The sequence below is a fragment of the Antrostomus carolinensis genome, unplaced genomic scaffold (genome assembly GCF_000700745.2).
Source record: "Antrostomus carolinensis isolate BGI_N321 unplaced genomic scaffold, ASM70074v2 scaffold18520, whole genome shotgun sequence".
NCBI lineage: Eukaryota > Metazoa > Chordata > Aves > Caprimulgiformes > Caprimulgidae > Antrostomus > Antrostomus carolinensis.
This window is the reverse complement of record NW_010290785.1, coordinates 45,910-65,358: the sequence shown is the minus strand read 5'-3', so window position 1 is coordinate 65,358 and position 19,449 is coordinate 45,910. Positions and strand designations below refer to the sequence as shown.

The 19,449-nt window shown below is 39.3% G+C and overlaps 1 protein-coding gene across 1 annotated transcript in view; it reads right to left on the bottom strand.

The window, feature by feature from the left end:
* The window catches only part of LOC104530022 (myosin-binding protein C, cardiac-type), a 62,996-nt gene extending 51,545 nt beyond the window's left edge, over positions 1 to 11,451 (bottom strand). Inside the window, 4 exon segments of the mRNA XM_029086625.1 lie at positions 1 to 2; positions 4 to 28; positions 2,583 to 2,849; positions 11,360 to 11,451. The exon segment at positions 1 to 2 is cut by the window's left edge and continues 63 nt beyond it. Coding sequence (XP_028942458.1) covers positions 1 to 2; positions 4 to 28; positions 2,583 to 2,849; positions 11,360 to 11,384 — 319 coding nt within the window. The 5' untranslated portion in view covers positions 11,385 to 11,451.
* Between the last annotated feature and the right edge of the window lie 7,998 nt (positions 11,452 to 19,449).

The following is a 19,449-nucleotide window of genomic DNA, read 5'->3' as shown; positions in this document are numbered from 1 at the left end:
TCAGCAGGAGTGACCGTCTCGCTCTTTTCTGGAAATGAATGTAAGCCGAGATTAGAGAAAGTCATGTTTATACTTCCTTTCTGAAGAAATTTTGCCAAAGAACAGCTTTTAATATATATTAGGAAATGCAGAGTAATTAGCTGTGGTTTTCTAGAACTTAGAGGAGGTACTGGAAGGAGAAGGGGCCTACTGAAGCTGGATGATGAAGGTCTTTCTTTTACTGATCTTGAAAAGAACTGATGCCTGCATTTTTAAATTCTATAGTCTTGATGTTGAGACTCGTCAGCTGATGAATAACTCTATTTGATGTGAACTTCAGTGGCCTAAATTTAAAAGGTAAAAATTATGCAATTATTATTCTTATAAACAATTTACTTATTCATGAGATTTTGTTTAACTCTGCTGTTGGAATGTTACATGTTCCAAATGCTGTTGCTGTGTGTGGCTTGGGAAAAACTCTAGAAGTTGCTAGTAATCAATATGGAGAAAGTATTTTAAAAATCCATCTATCATTTCTTCCCCTGGCTCGTGGAAGTTTATGGCCCCTCAGTTAAACCATGACCTCACACATAAATTCAGGCAAATGCATTTGGCACAGTGGAGGAGATGGAAATGAATGAAAAGGGAGTAGGAGTGAGCAACTGGGGCAGATGGAGGGAGGTAGAATTTCTTGAAACAGATCAGTTGCAGAAGGATTTTATTTGTTTCCCCATAGGTAGCAGAGCCACTTCCAAAGGGCCTTACCTCCCTCTCACACAAGTCCCACATGCAGTTTCCCAGCTATTTGCAATGTCTTTTCCACCAGAAATTTCTGGCCGTGTGACCACTAATTTGAGTGGTTTCTCTGTCACAAAGGGAGGTGTCTGTGTCTGGGCAGTTTAGGGTTCCATTTTTTTATAATGAAGAGCTGAAATTATTATTGTTTGTGAAAATAATAATACTAATAATAATCTTTAACAATCTGATCTTAGTAAGCTCTGAAAGGCAAGATAGTATCTGTGAACATATGAACATGAGTCAACCCTGCTCTCAGAAAATTTATGGCTTTTATCCTAAGCCGTATTTGTGTCTTGAAAGAAAACAGTGTTATTTTAAATTGGTATTATTTTAATACTTCAGTATCAAATTCTACCACTTTTATTGTTAAAAGATATCCCACTGGATCTTGTCCAAATAAATTTCAACTCAATTTTTACTGGAAAGAACTAAGCCATTTTCTAACTAATGTAGCGTAGATGCTCTCAAAACTTGGATGTGTAGCTGTTTAGAAAAGGCTTATTTTGAGGCATCAGTAGATAATGTACACAGGAAAATTATCTCTCCTTTGGCATCCTGATGTCTCCATCACCAATATGTACTTGTCAGAGGTGTGTTGTTTTTAGGTAATGATTACACTTCCAGATTCAATAATGCTCTTATTTGTAGGCTCTCTACTTGTAGCAGGCTCAACCTGCAACTAACCTGAAATACAGAGAGGAAGATATAAGTAGATAAAATACGTACCTCTTTACCTCATCTTAAGGATGAGATAGTCAGCAGGATCATACTTTTCTATGCTCTGACAGCTGTTAAATTGTCCTAATCCATACTAGGATTTCCCATTCCTCATAACCTGCCATACACTGTCTCCATCTGAAACAGGATGTCTTGTCTCCTGCCAAATATTCACCGGAATCTTTTCAGCTGACCAGAACATCTCGCTACCAACACACTGAATAAGCAGTGATAGCAAAGGAGAGGAGGTGATATAAAGAATCTGAGTTTAAGGCTTTTCACCAAAATAAAAAGGGAAAATTAAAATACCAAAGGTGGTAAATGGGGACCACTTTGGAGGGGAAAAAAGGGAGCAAGGAGGTCACAGTGTTTCAAAAACAGAGTGATTTCATCCATCCTCAGCATCTTCAGGTATTTTTCATGAGAAAATTCCAGAGAATTTAGCTCTCTATAGTTTTTCCTGGAAAAGCCTGGGGAAGTTTTTCAACTTCACATCTAACTGATCTTTTAATGCATACAGAGGTAGTAATAATAGGTGACATGCAAACAATATAAAGGTTACTCTTTGTATTCAAGTCCCTCTTGAAATATGTATTTTTAGTAGCAGGTGATTTTGAGGTGGTGTGGGGGAACCCAAACATGAGTTCCCCAAAACATTACAGCATAACTCGTAATTTTTTTTATCAATTCTTACAATTTTGTATTTAAATAAAATAATTTTTAAAAAAATATCAGGCCCAAGATGCAGGCATCTTAGTTTAGGTTAGGTTAGACTAACTTTGCTTTGCTTTTCAATAGTTAAGTTGAAAAGCTTGACAGAGAATTCTAAAGATGTACATTGAGATTTCCTCTGTGGTTGCCACTGTGTGGACTTCTGACATCTGGAAACGGGTGTCTTAGCCACAGGAAATGTATTCCTCAGCTTAATATTAATGAGTAGCTTCAAATAACTGGGCAAAACAGATATATTGCTGGTAGAGAAATTATACAGTGATAAGTTAGGCTAATTTCCATGGACCTTATTAATGAAGTTTGCATGTGGGACTGGAAATACTGAGGAAATTAGAATTGCTTAGGAAACACTGTACCTGGTTCCTTGACCTTGAGTTCAAATTTCACCTTGGAACTTCCAGCTATTACAGCATACGTCACATCATCTTCTTTTGCTACATTATTGATTGTCAGTGAATGCTTGTTTCCTTCTGCCTTGATGATATATTTCTCACTTTCAGTAATTTCTGTGCCAGCTCGCTGCCACTTCACCTTGATGCCGGCTTTTTCTGTCTCTGCTTCAAACACAGCTGTGCTTCCGGCTGTCACCTCTGCTGTCTTCGGCTTCTTGGTAAATGCAGAAACTAAAAAAAGAGAGACGGCTCACTAAAATCTGGTTTGCAACTGTGGCCTATCTGGTGTAGTCAGCTGTTGTGGCTGCAACAGCTGTCTCCTTTCTCTCCCATCTGCCCATGCAAGATATAAATTACAACACTTTCCGCAGAGAAGTTGTGGAATTGTCTTTGTGTTTGTCAAGTTCTGTCTCTGACTGAGATGTTATATCTTCTCCATATTGTCACGAAATAAAATAGAATGGATAGCAAACTCATCTCACTGTCCATCTTCTTCTTTCTTTCCCCCATAATGAGCTCTAATTTTTCATAAGCGAATGTTTTGGTCTACAAGATGGGATGATAGGTATTCTTATGTATCCAGCTCTCTACATTACTTTGCCATGCAGTTTTATTTAGAAATATTATTTCTGTCCTTAATAGAGTTGTTAAACAGGATCACATCTGTTCCTCTAACAAAACTGCAGCGTATGTAGTAAACCTGTGTCCTAATATACCACATTGGTAATTAATGGTTCATCTTTAGTCCTCTGTTTTGACTGATCAAGGCTTTAGTGGAAAGGGAGGCACATTCCTATGATGGCCCTTGTAATTTTATCCCAGCTAAAACAATATCAGTTGTTGTTGCACTCATGTTTAGCTCAGCTTTAAAAGTTAAAGTACTTGCCTGCATAGCACTTCACCACAATTAGTTTTCTAATTAATTACAAGGTGGATCAAGAGATTTCCTCTATGTGTCAAGAAGCACTTATGACACTTATAATGAGAATTAATTAAATTATTAATATATGGGGTGAACAAGCATAATTATCTGGTTTGATTCATATGTAATCAAAGTAGCACAACACATTGCTTGTTTTCCAAGTTCCTATGTCTTGTGATTTTGGTCCATGAGTATCCTAATGTTTCTCAAGATTAAATTTGAAGAAAGCAAAGTATTTTACTAATTTCTTTACCCTGAATTATTTATTTAGGTTTCTTCAATTTTATTTTATTTTGGATCAAATTTTTCATTTTATGCTCATGTTTTGGTCTTAATGAAATCTGTTAACTTTTTGCTAATTGCTGTGAGCTATGTTCATGTCTAAAAATGCCAGTAATTAACATCCTGATTCATGCACTAAGTGGTTTTTGTGCATCATTATGTCATCTTTTTATTGACTTACCCCTGCTTTTAAAAAATATTAGTAATTCCATCACATTTAATTATATCTGTCACCTGATGGCCTTTGGACTTTAGTCATAATACAGTTCACGTTTCTTGCATTGTTTTGCAAAGATTTCAAAGCTGCTTAAACATCAGTTAAAGTATCAATTACAAATACTTTTAGAACTTAGTTTGTCTTGTATTTTGCCCCTCTTTGTTATACTAAAAAACCCAAATTCCATTTTTCTCTTTCTTTTCTCTTTTTTCCCCACATTTTACATGTTTGATGAAAAACAATTTTGGTTTGTACTGAGCCTACAGCAGCCTTGACTGAGCTCCTGTTGTATTCTTCTGCATGCTTTCCTGCTGTGTTTAGGTATAAGTGTGTGAAATTTCCTCTAGGAGTGGAATGTCCCTGAATACTTTTATTTCAGTTTCTTCTAACCTCAGGCCTGTAAATGGTGCAACTGTTCTTGAACTGAATATAGTCCTGTGTAGAATACAGGGGTCTGTACTATAGTGTAATGCTCAAATGCCTGTTGTCAGTTGCACATTTTTGATACAGTCTTGCACTTCAGTAGATGACACAGCAAGGTATGCTCTGATGCAGTGTATCGTGAATAACTGCAGAATATTGTAGACAGCAGGTTTGATGTACGGAATTCAAAACACCAGTGAAGGTGGCCAGGCTACCAGAGAGTGGGGAGCCAGGTCAGTTCTGGAACCCACGCCTGAAATACCTACTGTCTGGCTTCTCTCCCTGTGATGCTAGAATTAAAGCAGCTAAGAGGCATGGTTTTTGTCTCTGAGTGCTATCATCATCACTCTTCTCTTTAAGCACAAAAGAATCTATAAATATGAATTACTTAATAGTAATGTGTCCTGTAAAGGTTCCAGCCTAGAAATGGCAGGGTTTCAAGACATGCATACTTGGAAGTAACACTCTGAACTGCTGCACACCCTGCAAAGTGATGAAGTTTCTTACATTTACTTCAGATGACTCAACAAAACCAGATTGTTGGCCAGAACTACATGCACAGTGAGAAATCTCCACCACCACATATTATTTCTGCCTTTTGGGGTATCTAAATACATATGTAATTTACAAGTCTCCTTGTATTTTTTTTTTCTCTCCCCCTTTCCTTCCTAGAGACTTATTTCAGTTCCAACTTGATCTGATTGTGAACAATTCCACTGAGGCGTAACATTGGAAAAGTCCAAAATCTCCCGTGAGAATAAAGGGGTGGGAGAACAGTTGTTGAGAACCCACTTTTTCACTGGTAAAGGAGACTCCAAGAGTGATTTTCCTGCACTCGGGATTCAGAGGCAGTAGGTGACAATGTCCAAAGTGGTGCCTCTCTGTATCCATCTGTATTTCCTTTCATCTTTCACTGTTCATATTTGCAAAGGAAAAGTAGTGATGTACGGCTGGAGATTTTACAGGAGATTACTTGTTGAAAGAGAGATTGCTGAACGAGCATGTGAAGACAATGCCATCATTTTTCCTCCAGGAGGAAAAATGGGCTGCTTAACAGAAGAGGAGATCAACTATTCTTGATCTCTCTGTGGCTTATACTGTAAGTAACATATAAATCCAAATTCACAAGCAGATTTTTTTTCTCATGCACTTATATCAATCTAATCCAGCTATTTCCTCATTAGGAATATTCCTAAACGCCACCATTCAAAACTTCTTGTCTGTCCCAAGGGCCTCACTTCTGCCTGCTTTTATCAGAAACACATTCTCCATTTGGCAATCTCTCTTACTTCAGCATTTGGCTTCTACCCAGATACACCCCTCTGAATGCCGTATATTCATCCCATACTCTTGGATATGACCACCACCATCAGGCTGTGGAAAACCCAACCACCGTGACACCTCTCATGTGACGTTGTGAAATGTCTTAGAGCTCTTGTGCCTGTCAGGCACTGACAGATCTCAGGCACTATCACATGTTTATCCAGACTCTAGTCCAACATGCACTTTGGGCTGGGGCACCTGATGAACAAGTAGCCCATGTCTTCTGCTGCCCACTTTGTTAACTTTCTGCTTCCCGGTAAATTCTAACCCACCCTGCACAAAGGGAGAGAAAGGTGACATCAGTACTAACATACTATAGCAGTTCTGGAGAGAGGGCAGAGATGTGCATGAGTGCTGATGATGACAGGAATTATTGAAGGGAAGGAGGGTGATCAGTGCTCTATGTGTGTGTTTTGTGGGGATGGAGTTGGAATTGCTGTGGGGACGGTTAACTTGGGGAGAGAAGAGGGACATGGAATGAAAATGAAGCTAGAGCCACTTTGTACTAACCCATTTTTCAGCACTTCTCATATCCCAGACCTCCCTAATCACTTCTAGCTTCCATAATGCAAAGAACTTCATGTAACTTCTGAGTAGTGTAAAACAGTGACTTTCTACCCCAGGCAGAACAAGAAGCAGGCTGCATCTGTCTGCAATAGTCTCGCAGAAAACTTTTTGGTGGCTAATGCTGCTGCTACCAGAACTTGCATGCAGCACCCATTCTCTAAAGGTCTTGTCACAGCTGAAGGTGTACACATCAGACATACACTTATGTATGTTACATGAATTACAGCTTCATTAAATAGTAACAAAAAGCTCTGTTTGGAGGTCCATGATCAGATTGCATTTTGATAATAATCTATTAATAAGTCTTTCAATTTAGGAGGCTGAAGAAATAGAGAATACATTTGCTGTTGGCCAAATTAAACTGGAATGAAATAATTTAAGTTCCAAAGCCAATTTCCTTCACTTTTCACCTACATAAAACAATAAAACTAGTATTCTGCCTTCCTACTGCTGCCATTTACTACTTCATACTAGCACATACTTACTTCCCAACCTGTTTTGAAGCAATCTCCTTCTAACATCCACTGTCAACCTAGTTTACTCTTCTGTTTCAAAACTTTTTCATACTCTCCCGTGCAAAAACTTAGAAAATGGCTAAGCTCTCTTGTTGAACTTGTATCTATTTACTTGTATCTATTTACTGGACTTTTATTTTCTAAGTGTTTTAAGGCAGAGACTGTTTTTCTGTTGTCCTTGTACAGCAAGTTGTTAGTAAGTAGCTACTAAGTATTGTTGTATCCCTAATAAGAATAAAAGTTATTAGAAGCTAGAAGAGACATTCCTATTTGATTATTGTCAGAAAAAATGGAGGTGAGATGTATATAAAAATAATGTTTAAATAACTGGAATAATTTAAATGCCTAGCCACATTCTCTAAGTAATTTGTCTTGTTAAGAATCACAAGCATTAAGTAAAAACCTTTTCCTAAAATCACTGACTTTCAAAGGATGCATAAAGTATGTGAAATGAAAGTGAGGAAGAAGTATGGATTCCTCAAGAGTGATTTTAACTAGACAGAATACTAGAGGAGAGCCATTCTCTTGTTGAGGTCTTTTTTTTTGCCTTTTTAAAAATTTATTTCATCCTGCTTTTCAGAGTGGTGGCTCTGAAGAGCTCTTCATCATTCATTATTGGTGATATATACATGGAGGAGAGGTAGATAAGCACTTCAGGAGAATATGTGTTAGCTAAGGCTTTCACATGATAATTCTGCCTTACTGAAATAAAAACTGTTATAGGTATAAATGTTTTAGGGTAATCTAGTGTTATCTGTTTGAATGCATATGCTACAGACTCTAGCAGAAATCTGTGATGAGAGTCATTAGAAAAAATAGATTCCCAGGTTTTCTCCCACAAAGCTGAGTTATCTGACTGCACGTTGTGTGTGTTTGGTATTAAAGTCTGTATCTGGCCAGTGTGTTGAATTAATATTACAACTATAGTAGTATTAGCTTTTGGAATTCCTTAATTTGTTAAGGCTTCATGTTGAAATTTTATCTTTGCTTTAGTACTTACACTTGGCATCTAGTTTTCCTTTTATACCATTTATTCTCCCACTGAGTTAAAAACTAAACTATGGATGAGCAGACTTCAGTAATGGAGCTTGTAAATTCCTTGCTGAGGAACTGTATAGAGATGTTACACATTCCCCAGTCAGGACCTAAGTGGCTTCTTGCAATTACAAGCTTAATCATTCCGTGATCCAAAAGCTATTGAACTACTTATGAATCTTATCATTCCTTGCCTACTTCAGCAGCTGAGATTGTAAATTCCTGTAACATGAGCAACAGGCAAGGAATAGTTTCACTAGGCAGAGTCACCTCTCTCTCTCTCTCTATGCATCCATCATACTTTCTGTAAAATGAGGATAATAATGTTCAGCTTGCTTTGAATCTTAACTTACAAAAGAGGAAAATACAGCTGTAGGACTTACTGTTATTTATTTCTGGATTGCTGTAGCGCACAGAAGTTTATTATCGTGGAGCAGTACTTTACTTAGGTGCTTGCAAATGTAAAACAGTAAGTTTATATTCAAATTAAAATTCTAGTCTACTCTTCATTATGCAGCATTGATGATTATTATTATTAATGCCAAAAGCCTCTGTGTGCTTACAAGTCAGGTTATTTATAAACCCTAGACAAAATTTCCTGATCTGAGCTGCAAAATCTAGACTCCTCAATCTATCAAATCTGTGACTAAAAATGACTGGTTTTCAGAGAAGGTGAGTAAAACCAGACTTCTCCTTTTCCAGATGTAGTAATGCACGCGTTTCCCATTAAGTCCCATTTATCTACTAAATTTGGTGTTTAAAAGGTCAGCTGTTTCCTCTTAAAGTCACAAAATATTGTTAGGGAAATAGTTGGGGGTTTTTAAACCTTTCTGAATTTTCACAACAAAAAAAGCAATCAAAAAGCGAGCCCTTGAACGGAGACTAATCAGGAAATGTTTGAATCAAAGGGAGAAGGAACATAAAGTTTTTGCAACAGAACCTTCCAAAAAGTGATGCTTTTCAATGTTTGATTGTTTGCTCTGACACTAAACTGCTACAGGTCTTCTAAATCCTGTTGCTTTTGGGGAGTGTATAGATTTTCTGGAAAGCTATGTCAGCTCTTTTGGTATTCTGTAAATAAATAGGGCTGTGCCTTACGCTGAAGTATTTTAGTTGGACAGTTTAAAGTAAAAGAATTTCTGTGGAAAATCTACTTCACTGTTTTAGGTTCTGTGGGTTTGGTTTTGTTTTGTTTTTTAGTATGTTCAAAGGTTTGTTAAAACAGCAGATATAGGCAGAATATCTGTGATCATTCTCTGGCATGAAGCAGTTTCTTTTGTATGAATTGCTAGATGATTATTCAGCCCTCCTGAGATTATGCTCAACATTATCCCATCTTGAAATGGCTTGAACTACATAAACAACATGAAATAGAAAACCAAATGCATTAATGTCTCTTGGGAGAACAAGAAGATCTCCTGTGGAAGTTACGGGGCATGTGACTGGTTCTGTCTCAGTCAGAGTGTGTAATAAGAGCTTTTCCTCCTCCTGCTGTGATAATCACAGTGTTTGGGCTGATTTGTTTGTAAGAACTGTGTAGGACTGGTGATGTTAGACACCTGTTCGATTTCTCTGGAGAAATAAGCTGGAATAGAATTTCTCTTTGCGATTAGCTAGCAAAGGTGGGCATCTTCACAAACAAAAGAAGTTGCTTTTTTATCCACAGAGGCTGAAAATGTTAAAGACATTTAAACCCTTAGAAATCAAAAGTCACAATGCCTAGCTGGTCACACTGCCGATTTTTGCCTACTCTGCCATATTTCTTTTTGCCAGCATTGTCAATCGCAAGCATTAGACGTTTCAATAAATCTCAAAAGTCATATGACTTTAAAAATAGATTATGATTATGAATGTCTTTGGTTTGGGCTGATTGCTGAACCTTTACAGCTTATATTTGCAAGGTTTTCTCTACAATTACAGGGTCTGGTATGTAATTCTTTTTTATATACAATTCTACTTCCACGTGATTTCAGAAACTGCAGCTTTAAAAATATCAAATGATGTTGTAGTTGTGATAAAACTGAAGGATTGGTGACACCACTGTTGCTTTAGAGCTATCATATAGAAGGAACATAAGGAATCTTTCTGGAGTTAATGATGTTTTAGTGCTTTGCAGTTCTTAATGGCAGGCACAGGCTGGATTTTTGCTCTGCCTCAGCAGTGGCTGATTCCAAATATTTTGACCAAAATGAAAGTTTTTTCTTAACAAGGTCTTTTGTTGTGGTGACCACAGGATATTTTCCCACTGACCAGCCTAACAGGAGACTGATACCTGTTCAGTCCTTTGCAAAGCACTAAGGCCTACATTAAGAAGTATCACCAGCTATTAATGACTGTCTCTGGAAACTGCATGTTATTAAAAAAGCATGCACCTTGCACTGTACTTTCAGGTAGTGGTGATTGTAAACTGGCATCAGTAAAGTGAGAGCTCTAAAAGTGAAGAATCCCAGATTTAGCACAGTTTTCTCCATCCTTGCATATTGGATGCGTGCACACTTTTCAAACAATCCTAACTTCACCTTTTGACAACTTTTTTTCCAAACTTAATTGTGGGCACAAAGTGCTCCTGAGACATCTTCCTCTACCCACACAGGAGTGTCCTGAAGCTAAACTCTCCCTGCTTTCCAGGCTCTCCTTTTCCTTCTCAGACAGATTCATTGCATCTTACACCCCATCCTTGGTGTCCCCTTCTTTCCTACGTGGGCAGCCTCTGAGTGATTCCTTACTTCTCAATTTGAAATTAGAACTTTCCCAAATCTGAACTCTTTTCCTGGTGTTTTTCTAGTGGGGCAGGACCTGTACTGGGCTCTGTGACTTTGGCTTTCTGAAAATGGCTAGTTATCTTCTGACTCGAGGGATGAGTGAAAAGAAATACACGTATGTTCTTTACAGGACAGTGTCTTCTTTTTTTACCAGAGCTCTACTGTCACTGCCTGGAAGAACTAGAAAAGAGTAAGCTCTGAACCAGGTGCCATTTGCTTTCATTTTCACAGAGATTTCAATAACAACAAATACCATCGAAGTTTGTTGCTTACACTTCCTTGAAAGTGTCAGGGGGAAAAAAAAAACCCAAACAAACCAAAACCAGGAGAGGTTTATACTGCCCAACTGCCCGAGAGAGAGACTACAAGCTTTTTTCAGAGTCCTAAAGGTGGCTGGGAAAGGAATGGGAAATGAAAATAATCTGAGAATTAAATGCATTTCACCTCTATTCTTCCCTCATCCAAACTCTCTTGACAAATTTCTGTGGCTGAGGGTTGCCAAACTACTTACTGATTTCTCTCCAACATCACTCAATATCTCATATATTTGTAACTTAAATAAATATAATCTCTTTTTTCTCTCTGTTTATTTTTTTTTTCCACTGAGGCATCTCATTTCTCTAGCATACAAAAGCTACTCACATTCTTGTCTATCAAGCTGTTCTTGGGTTTTGGCTGTCAGTTATCATCCTTACCTGTTTTCTTTACAGGCTCTGGCATCCTCACTTTGTTTCTGATGAAGCTTCCAGCTGTATCTAGAAAGCAGGGTCCAAGCTACACAGGAATGAGACCGCAGGGCTTTTGAGACCCCCCTAAAGAAACACTCAGTGGAAGCCCCCATCCTGCTCCTCCCCCTTGATCTCCCACTGTTGTCAGCTACGGCACCTTATCAACAGCAGGACACACTTGACAGGCTACATCAGCTGGGATAAATATAGCCAAGTTCCAGGAGCCAGAGAGCTCAAACCACCCAAGAGGCTGAACCATGACAGGCTGAAAGAGTTGGGGCTGTTCAGCCTGAAGAAGAGAAGGCTCTGGGGAGATCTTATAGCGGCCTTCCAGTACCTGAAGGGGCTACAAGAAAGCTGGGGAGGGACTTTTCATAAGGGCAGTTAGTGACAAAACAAGGGGAAATGGGTTTAAACTGAAAGAGGGGAGGTTTAGATGAGATATTAGGAAGAAGTTCTTCACTGTGAGGATGGTGAGACACTGTCCCAGGTTGCCCAAGGAAGTTGTGGCTGCTCCTCCCTGGAAGTGTTGAAGGCCAGGCTGGATGAGGCTTTGAGCAACCTGGTCTAGCGGAAGGTGTCCCTGCTGATGGCAGGGGGGGTGGAACTGGATGAGCTTTAAGGTCCCTTCCAACCCAAACCATTCTGTGATTCTATGATTCTAAGAGTGACTACTACTCATCTGTTGGTACAAACCAGAGCACAAGCTGATGTTGCACATGCGTGCAGTACGCTTTCCAGCTTTGTGTGTGTAGTGCATGAAGAATTCCTACACTGCCATGTTTATAGCACATTCAGCAAGCTAGATCTGATCCTTCTGTCCCCTGTTTGCTGGTTCAGTACTTACTCTAAGCACGGATCTGTTTGTGTTCTTGCTGCCTATTTCAGTCTTTGTTATTGTTATAATTGTGTCAGAACAGAACAGCCCCTCCAAGAGCTTTTTTCTTGCTTCTTTTTTTCTCTGCTACTGAAGACTGTATTTGTAGAACTAAATGTGAACCTTCATATTTTTCAGAGCCACTTATACATTACTGACATTTGCAGTTGCAACTAGAAAGCATGACAGTACTTAATTAGTTTCAGTCCTCCCTCCCATCCACCTGCTTGATCCGCAGCATATATTTCTTGCAAACCAGCAAGTCTTTTTTTTTTTTTCTTCTTTTAAGTACCATTTAAAAAATAGTTCCACGTTTCTGTTTGACACCTCTATAAATTTTAATTTTGCTTAATTATATGGAAAAGATCTGGGAGAAATCTTACTAGAAAATTACTCTGATATTGCCATTTCATGCCCTAGTCATTGCTTCTTATTTATTCATGCATTTAGCATATGTCAAAGTAGTAACTGTGGACAATCACCCCTTTATTGACTTGGTGGTATATTCATTTCCTGTCACTTTTGTCTGTCTCATTTTGGGCTTTATTGGAGAAACTCTGTAGGCCAAGCATTTAGCATATTTAGCTACCACCAGTACTGAAAAAAGAATTAATTTTTTTTTTTAATGTGGTTTTCAGAATTTCCAGTTTTCCTAGCCTGTAAAAACCTCAATCTAAAGGATTTCTGCTTTGGGCAGGGAGCTCAGAATAGATGTGTGTGTACGCAGCCCATCAGCCACTGTACTTTGTGTCTCTTTCACATCTGACTGGGAAGGACTTTTCATAAGGGCAGTTAAAGACAGAACAAGGGGAAATGGGTTTAAGCTGAAAGAGGGGAGGTTTAGATTAGATATTAGGAAGAAGTTCTTCACTGTGAGGGTGGTCAGACACTGGAACAGGTTGCCCAGGGAAGTTGTGGATGCTCCCTCCAGGCTGGATGAGGCTTTGAGCAACCTGGTCTAGTGGAAGGTGTCCCTGCTGATGGCAGGGGGGTTGGAACTGGATGAGCTTTAAGGTCCCTTCCAACCCAAACCAGTCTGTGGTTCTATGATTCTCTGGGTAGACTGATAGGACAAATGTGAACATGCCAGAATGACTGCTGCTACCTCTCTGGATTTTGAGAGGTTCAAATACTTCCCCTTCCCCGAAGGAACTTTTTGCGCTCTCTGGATTTTGAGAGGTTCAAATACTTCCTCCCCTTCCCCGAAGGAACTTTTTGCATATGAGTGGGGAACGTGGGTAGGACATGACCTGTGTACATTTTCCATTGCCTCTCTTTCTAGTGGAGCACAAGTTAGCATGATATATTTTTGACCTACTATCTTGTGCCTGAAGCATTTCACTGGGTATCAGGAAACCTCAGCTGTTTGCTTTGGCTTGAACTCTCCCAAAGGGCTTGGGTCTCACAGTATGAAAAATCCCTTACTTGACTAGTGAAGATCATTATTCCTTTCTTAAATGTTTCCCCCTCTTAGAAAGCTGCCATTAACTCTGTCTTCTCCCTAGAGCTGATCCCCAATACACTGTTGGAACTGCATCCCAATCCCTTCTGGGAAGAGGGTTGTCTCCCTGCCAACTTAGACAACAGAGGCCGCAGGAGGCAGAGCTACTGGGGACTGAGATGGAGAAAGAAAAAAAAAAAAATTAAAAAAATCAACAAACCTTTGCAGATTATCCAGAGATGAACTGTGATCAGAGCCACACTTCTCCACTTAGCCTCCTCTCTAGTATGTATCCTTGAAAATATGTTTACGAAGAAAATTAGCAGACTAGAAGTCATTTCTGCAGTATTTGAAACATGAACCTCTTCTAATTGCCATCAGAATATACTGATCTTCCTCAGGAATCATTTTGCCTGGAGAATTTAGTTTTTCTACTTCATCCTTTCTCCCTCACCTCTTAGCAAATAATTATTTATACTGAAAGTCTGTAAGTTGTGTTCTGAGGTTCTTGATTTGGTAGAATACATAGCAGGCTAACGTGTTATATTAGATTTGGATTCAAAAGATTGTTCAGTTCTGAAGGTTTGTTTACAGTTAGCACCATAGGCCTTTATTACCATTAACTAAAATAGTGTCAGTGGAAAGAAACCCATTTGTATGTGTTTAAAGGAAATATATTCTTATATACAAACACTTTAGAAGGCAGGCGTGTAGTATTCCTCAGATGCTCCAAGACTGTATTTGTTCTGAGTTTCCAGTAGAAGGTGCTGCAGAGCAAGAACTGAGAACCTGGGAATAATTAAATCTCGGTTAATACATAACTAACAAACTCATTCTGAATGCTAATAGCTATTGGCTTAAGTACATCTTAAATATTTCTTCTAAGTTCTTGGAACTCTCAATATTATTGATTCCCCTAAGTACTAATTTCTCTCTAAAATAACATTAAGTCCCTGGACTCAATACTTTCCAATAGTTGTGATTCCACTGTTGAAATACACATTGTAAAAATAGAAATTCTATAATTGATTCTGAATTTTCCAGCTTTTAATTTTAATATCCTCTCGTTCTGGGAGAATAGAAACTGCCATTCAGTATCTGAATGTTGATTTTTTTTTATTCTATACTTTTGTCACAGCACCTCCAATTTTTTAGGACAAAAAATACAGCTGTGCAAAGCTACATTAAAGCACTTTTAAACCTGGTGTTACCTATGGAAGCATTTTTTTCCTTTATTTACCGCTTTCTTAAAGTCAGGTATTTGTCTGTAAAATTGTCAGGCACGTGTCTGACGACAGTGTGTCTGTAAGAGGTCACTTTTGTCACTTTGATGGTGATGGAAGGGTTCTGCTTCTTCCAGGACAAATGGGGGGTTCATCCTGCCATCGCATGGCTTGCAGAATTATTGCATTTGTATGTTTCTCTGAAAATTTATGGGATAATCTAAACCATGTTCTGCGGGGAGATCTTATAGCAGCCTTCCAATACCTGAAGGGGGCCTACAAGAAAGCTGGGGAGGGACTTTTCATAAGGGCAGTTAATGACAAAACAAGAAGAAATGGGTTTAAACTGAAAGAGGGGAGGTTTAGATGAGATATTAGGAAGAAGTTCTTCACTGTGAGGGTGGTGAGACACTGGCCCAGGCTGCCCAGAGAAGCTGTGGCTGCTCCTCCCTGGAAGTGTTGAAGGCCAGGCTGGATGAGGCTTTGAGCAACCTGGTCTAGTGGAAGGTGTCCCTGCTGATGGCAGGGGGGTTGGAACTGGATGACCTTTAAGGTCCCTTCCAACCCAAACCAGTCTGGGATTCTATGATTCTGTGTTGCTATTCAAAGGAGGTACAGTCATTCATGAGATTGCATTCTAAGGCTATGTTGTTTGAGACTAGAATCCCAGTAACTGTCCATGAGACTAGACATTTTGAAAAAATTTTATCCTAATCTAAAAAAATCTCATATGCTAGGATAATAGGCCGCTACAAATGTATAATAAGATGATGAAGCATTTGCACTGTGTATTAGAAAGGAAAGCTAAACAATATACTCTGCATTTCTTTGTTAGTGTAGGGAGTACAGTGTGCAGGAGTTCATCCCAGTGATGCTTGCTGGGATCATGTAATCAACTTTATTCTGTGTTGCACTCTCTCCTGCTTATTTATCACAGGTACTTAGAAGCTATTTTAGACTTGAACAGTTACAGACTCTCCTAAGTGCCTGGGAACCTTTTCCCAATGCATTCCATGGTTCCCAACCTTTCCATGTTTGTTTGAGGCTTTTTGGGATTTGTTTTTTGAGTTTTTTTTTCTCTATTTAAATAAATATTCCATATTTACTGTGGTTGTAACATACTCCTTTTCACAAATGGATTTTCCACCTCTGACTATACCTGACATCTTATTTTCTTTGGATCTCCTTTCTCAGGATTTCATTTTCTCTCTTACATATCTTTCTACTGTAGATTCAATTCTTTCTGTAAACATTTAGTTGTATAGTTTTAATTCAGCAAGCTACTGGAGGACATGAATGACTTTAAATGTGGACTTAATTCTGACTGCTCGTGTGCTGAAATTTAGGTGTATGTAATTCAAGTGCTGTGGTGAGTCAGTCCCTTAGCTGGTTAATCTCCATAGATACTTTCCAGGATTCAGAATCATATTTAATCTGGGGAGGGTATGAGTTACTTCTTCCCCACAATGAAACAGATACATGAGAATGATTTAATCTGATGCAGGGAAATTATCCAATTCTAGTTATAACTTTGAAGCTTTTTTTGGTTTAAAATGTTATTTAAAATAGTGTCTGCATGCTCAAGGCAGAGCAAAATGAATGTTTTTGGTTTTAAATGTTATATAAAGTAGTGTCTGCATGCTCAAGGCAGAGCAAAATGAATGCTTTCTCTGCTGTTACACTTCTGGTTACCAGGTGGCAGCATTGTTGTTATAGTAAACTTTTTTTCTAGCATTTTCTACATTTGAGTTATTTATTTATTTATTTAACCACTTTTAATAACAAAACTGCTATGCAAATTAAATATATGATAGCAACAGCTACCCTGGCCCAAATTAACTGTGCAGTGGACTGTGATCACTACTTACCACTGCAACACTAGACAATTTTTTAGAAAGTGTGTGAAGTTTCATCCCATATTGAAATGAAACTGATGTACAAGCATAGTGCAGCAACACATCATAAATGTCTTTGGGGCTTTTCTAAAAAAGTGAATGAGAGGGAAAAGGGTGTGCTTCCTTGTCAGAGGAATTCTGAAATTATTGTTCTGTGCCTCAGACAGTGGCTTTCATCATGTAGTTCCAAGTCAAGTTCAAAAAATGACAGTAATAGGTGGCCTGCAGTACCAGGCTGTGTGATGTATCTTCCAGATTTTGGATAGCTGCAGCATGGCTTATGCAGAGAAACCCAAGGATTTATTATTTCTAGACCAAGTGAGCAGCACCTCCTTCTAATAAAACTATCCAACTTCCTATTAAAAGGCTCTGTTTTCAGATGGTTATGACTTTGCCCAAATGTAACTATCCAGGCAGAAAATCTTTATGTTACTTTTCTACTTTGGGCTTTTTTTGCTTTTAGTTTCTGTCATGCCATTTGATTTCTTGTCTCTGTCTCTGTTTGTCTCTCTGCCTTTTAGCTTTGTTTTGTGAAAATATCACCTCCTCTGTGATTCATCAGTTTCTGAGGACAAGGTAGCGTAATTAGCTCTTGGTTCCAGAGACTGCAGATTTACTGGTGTGAATGGTGAGATAGCTGGAATGGCTCAGTGCAGAACATGGGTCCAGAAAGAGTCATTCTCTGAAGGGCTGCACCCCACAAAACCAGGCAGACTATTTCCTTTGTGCTTTTGAAACACAGAGCTCTGGGGTGTACGGTGCAAAGGCACTTGGCCTCACTGACAGAACTTGAGTTTACAAGGGCTTACAAGATGTGGATAATGCTCACTCTGCTTATTTGAGCTTCTATCTGCACAACCATTGTTTGTCCCTACAATTTACACCCCATATTTGGGACCTTTCTGGACATTTGACAGTTAACTTGCTTTCATTTCAGGGGTGTCCTTTCAACGGGCTTCATGATAAACAACTTGAGTTGTTCCATATTCTAGACTATAGAAAAAAGTGCAGTCTATGTGTGCTCAGTGAGAACTTGATTTTTCCCTCTGAAGAAAAAAGAAACTGACTCTGAAAGAAATTGACTGAGTCATTTGAGTCCAGTGTAGGGGTCAGCAGAATTTTCTGTGCATTCCTAGGTTGCCCAAGGAAGTTGTAGATGCCCCCTCCCTAGAAGTGTTCAAGGCCAGGCTGGATGAGGCTTTGAGCAACCTGGTCTAGTGGAAGGTGTCCCTGCTGATGGCAGGGGGGTTGGAACTGGATGAGCTTTAAGGTCCCTTCCAACCCAAACCATTCTATGATTCTATTTGCCTCTGGGCTACTGTGGCGCTTGAGCTGAAGCCACAGACTTGAACTAAGAGCAAACAGCATGTATGTCCTGTGTTCCAAACAGCATCTCCCTGAGCTGCTTGCAAAATGGAGAGGAGAGCTGTGGGCAGCAAAGAATTGGACCTTTAGAGAGAGCAGCGAACACACCAAGTAGAGTGGGAGAAGGAAATAAAAATATGTGATTGGAGGGTGGAGAGAGGAAAATTGAGACTAGAGGTTGTGGGAGGGATTTGAAATAGATCCTCAAAGGACAAGAATATTGAATGGGGAGCTGGGCTACAAATGGGAGTGAGGGAAGAGAACTGGGAGTCAGTGGGTGATGAGACTGAAACTGTAAGAGGATGTGGGATGGGAAAACTATAAATGGCTTAAAAAATATATTGGAACTGAGAACCATTCGCATAAAAAGAAGCTGACTGGAGGCACATGTGAAAAAAGTTGGTCTAAGAGGAAGACATAAGACTAGCTGGGCAAAAGTTGAAACCTGACATTGAGATTAAAGCAACTGAGATCTACTAAATGTTGGAGGTGTCTGGTGGCTGAGACTAGAGATGGGGAAAAGCTGAATGAGGAGCTGGGAGTAGATAGCTGGGACTGGCTGAGAAAGGACCAGAGCACAGAGTGTTGGTGGGTGGGAAAAAGTGGAAGAGGGAATGTCTGAAGAAGAATTCTAGAATTATATTTCTAAAAACAAACACTTAAACCTCAGAAAATTAGTTAGTTAAATCTAAAAGAAACCCAAACTGATTTGTATATGCAAATGCCCAGCTCAGCACCCAAACATTCGTCACTTTGCATGAGGCAGAGGCACTGGAGCATTCTGCCCAAAGGTGTCAGTGGTCAAAGGGCTTCTCATACGAAGAGCACTGCAGCTCTGCTGCTGCTGAGTTAAAACAAAAGCTCAGAGGGAGCCCTCAAAGCACAGAAACTACATTCCTTCCTACCACAAAGCCGCTTCCCCAATCCTTTGCATAACCTTGGTCTCCCCAACACCTCCTCCCACCCTTCCTTCTCCTCCACCACCTCCTGCTAAACCTTATCTGCACTACCACATCCTCATTCTCCTCCTGTCCATAGACTGCTCTGCTCATTCTCACGTACTGCTTTGACTCCCCAATAGTAAAAAGTAACACTGGGAGGAACTGAAGGCACGAAGAAGGGGGATGTGGCTGTATGGATGGAGGAAATGGAAAGAAACAGAGAATGGAAGGAAAGTTGGCCTGAGAAACCTGATCTAATTGGCCTGCTCTGAGCAGGGGGTGGGATGAGGTGACCTCCAGAGGTCCCTTCCCACC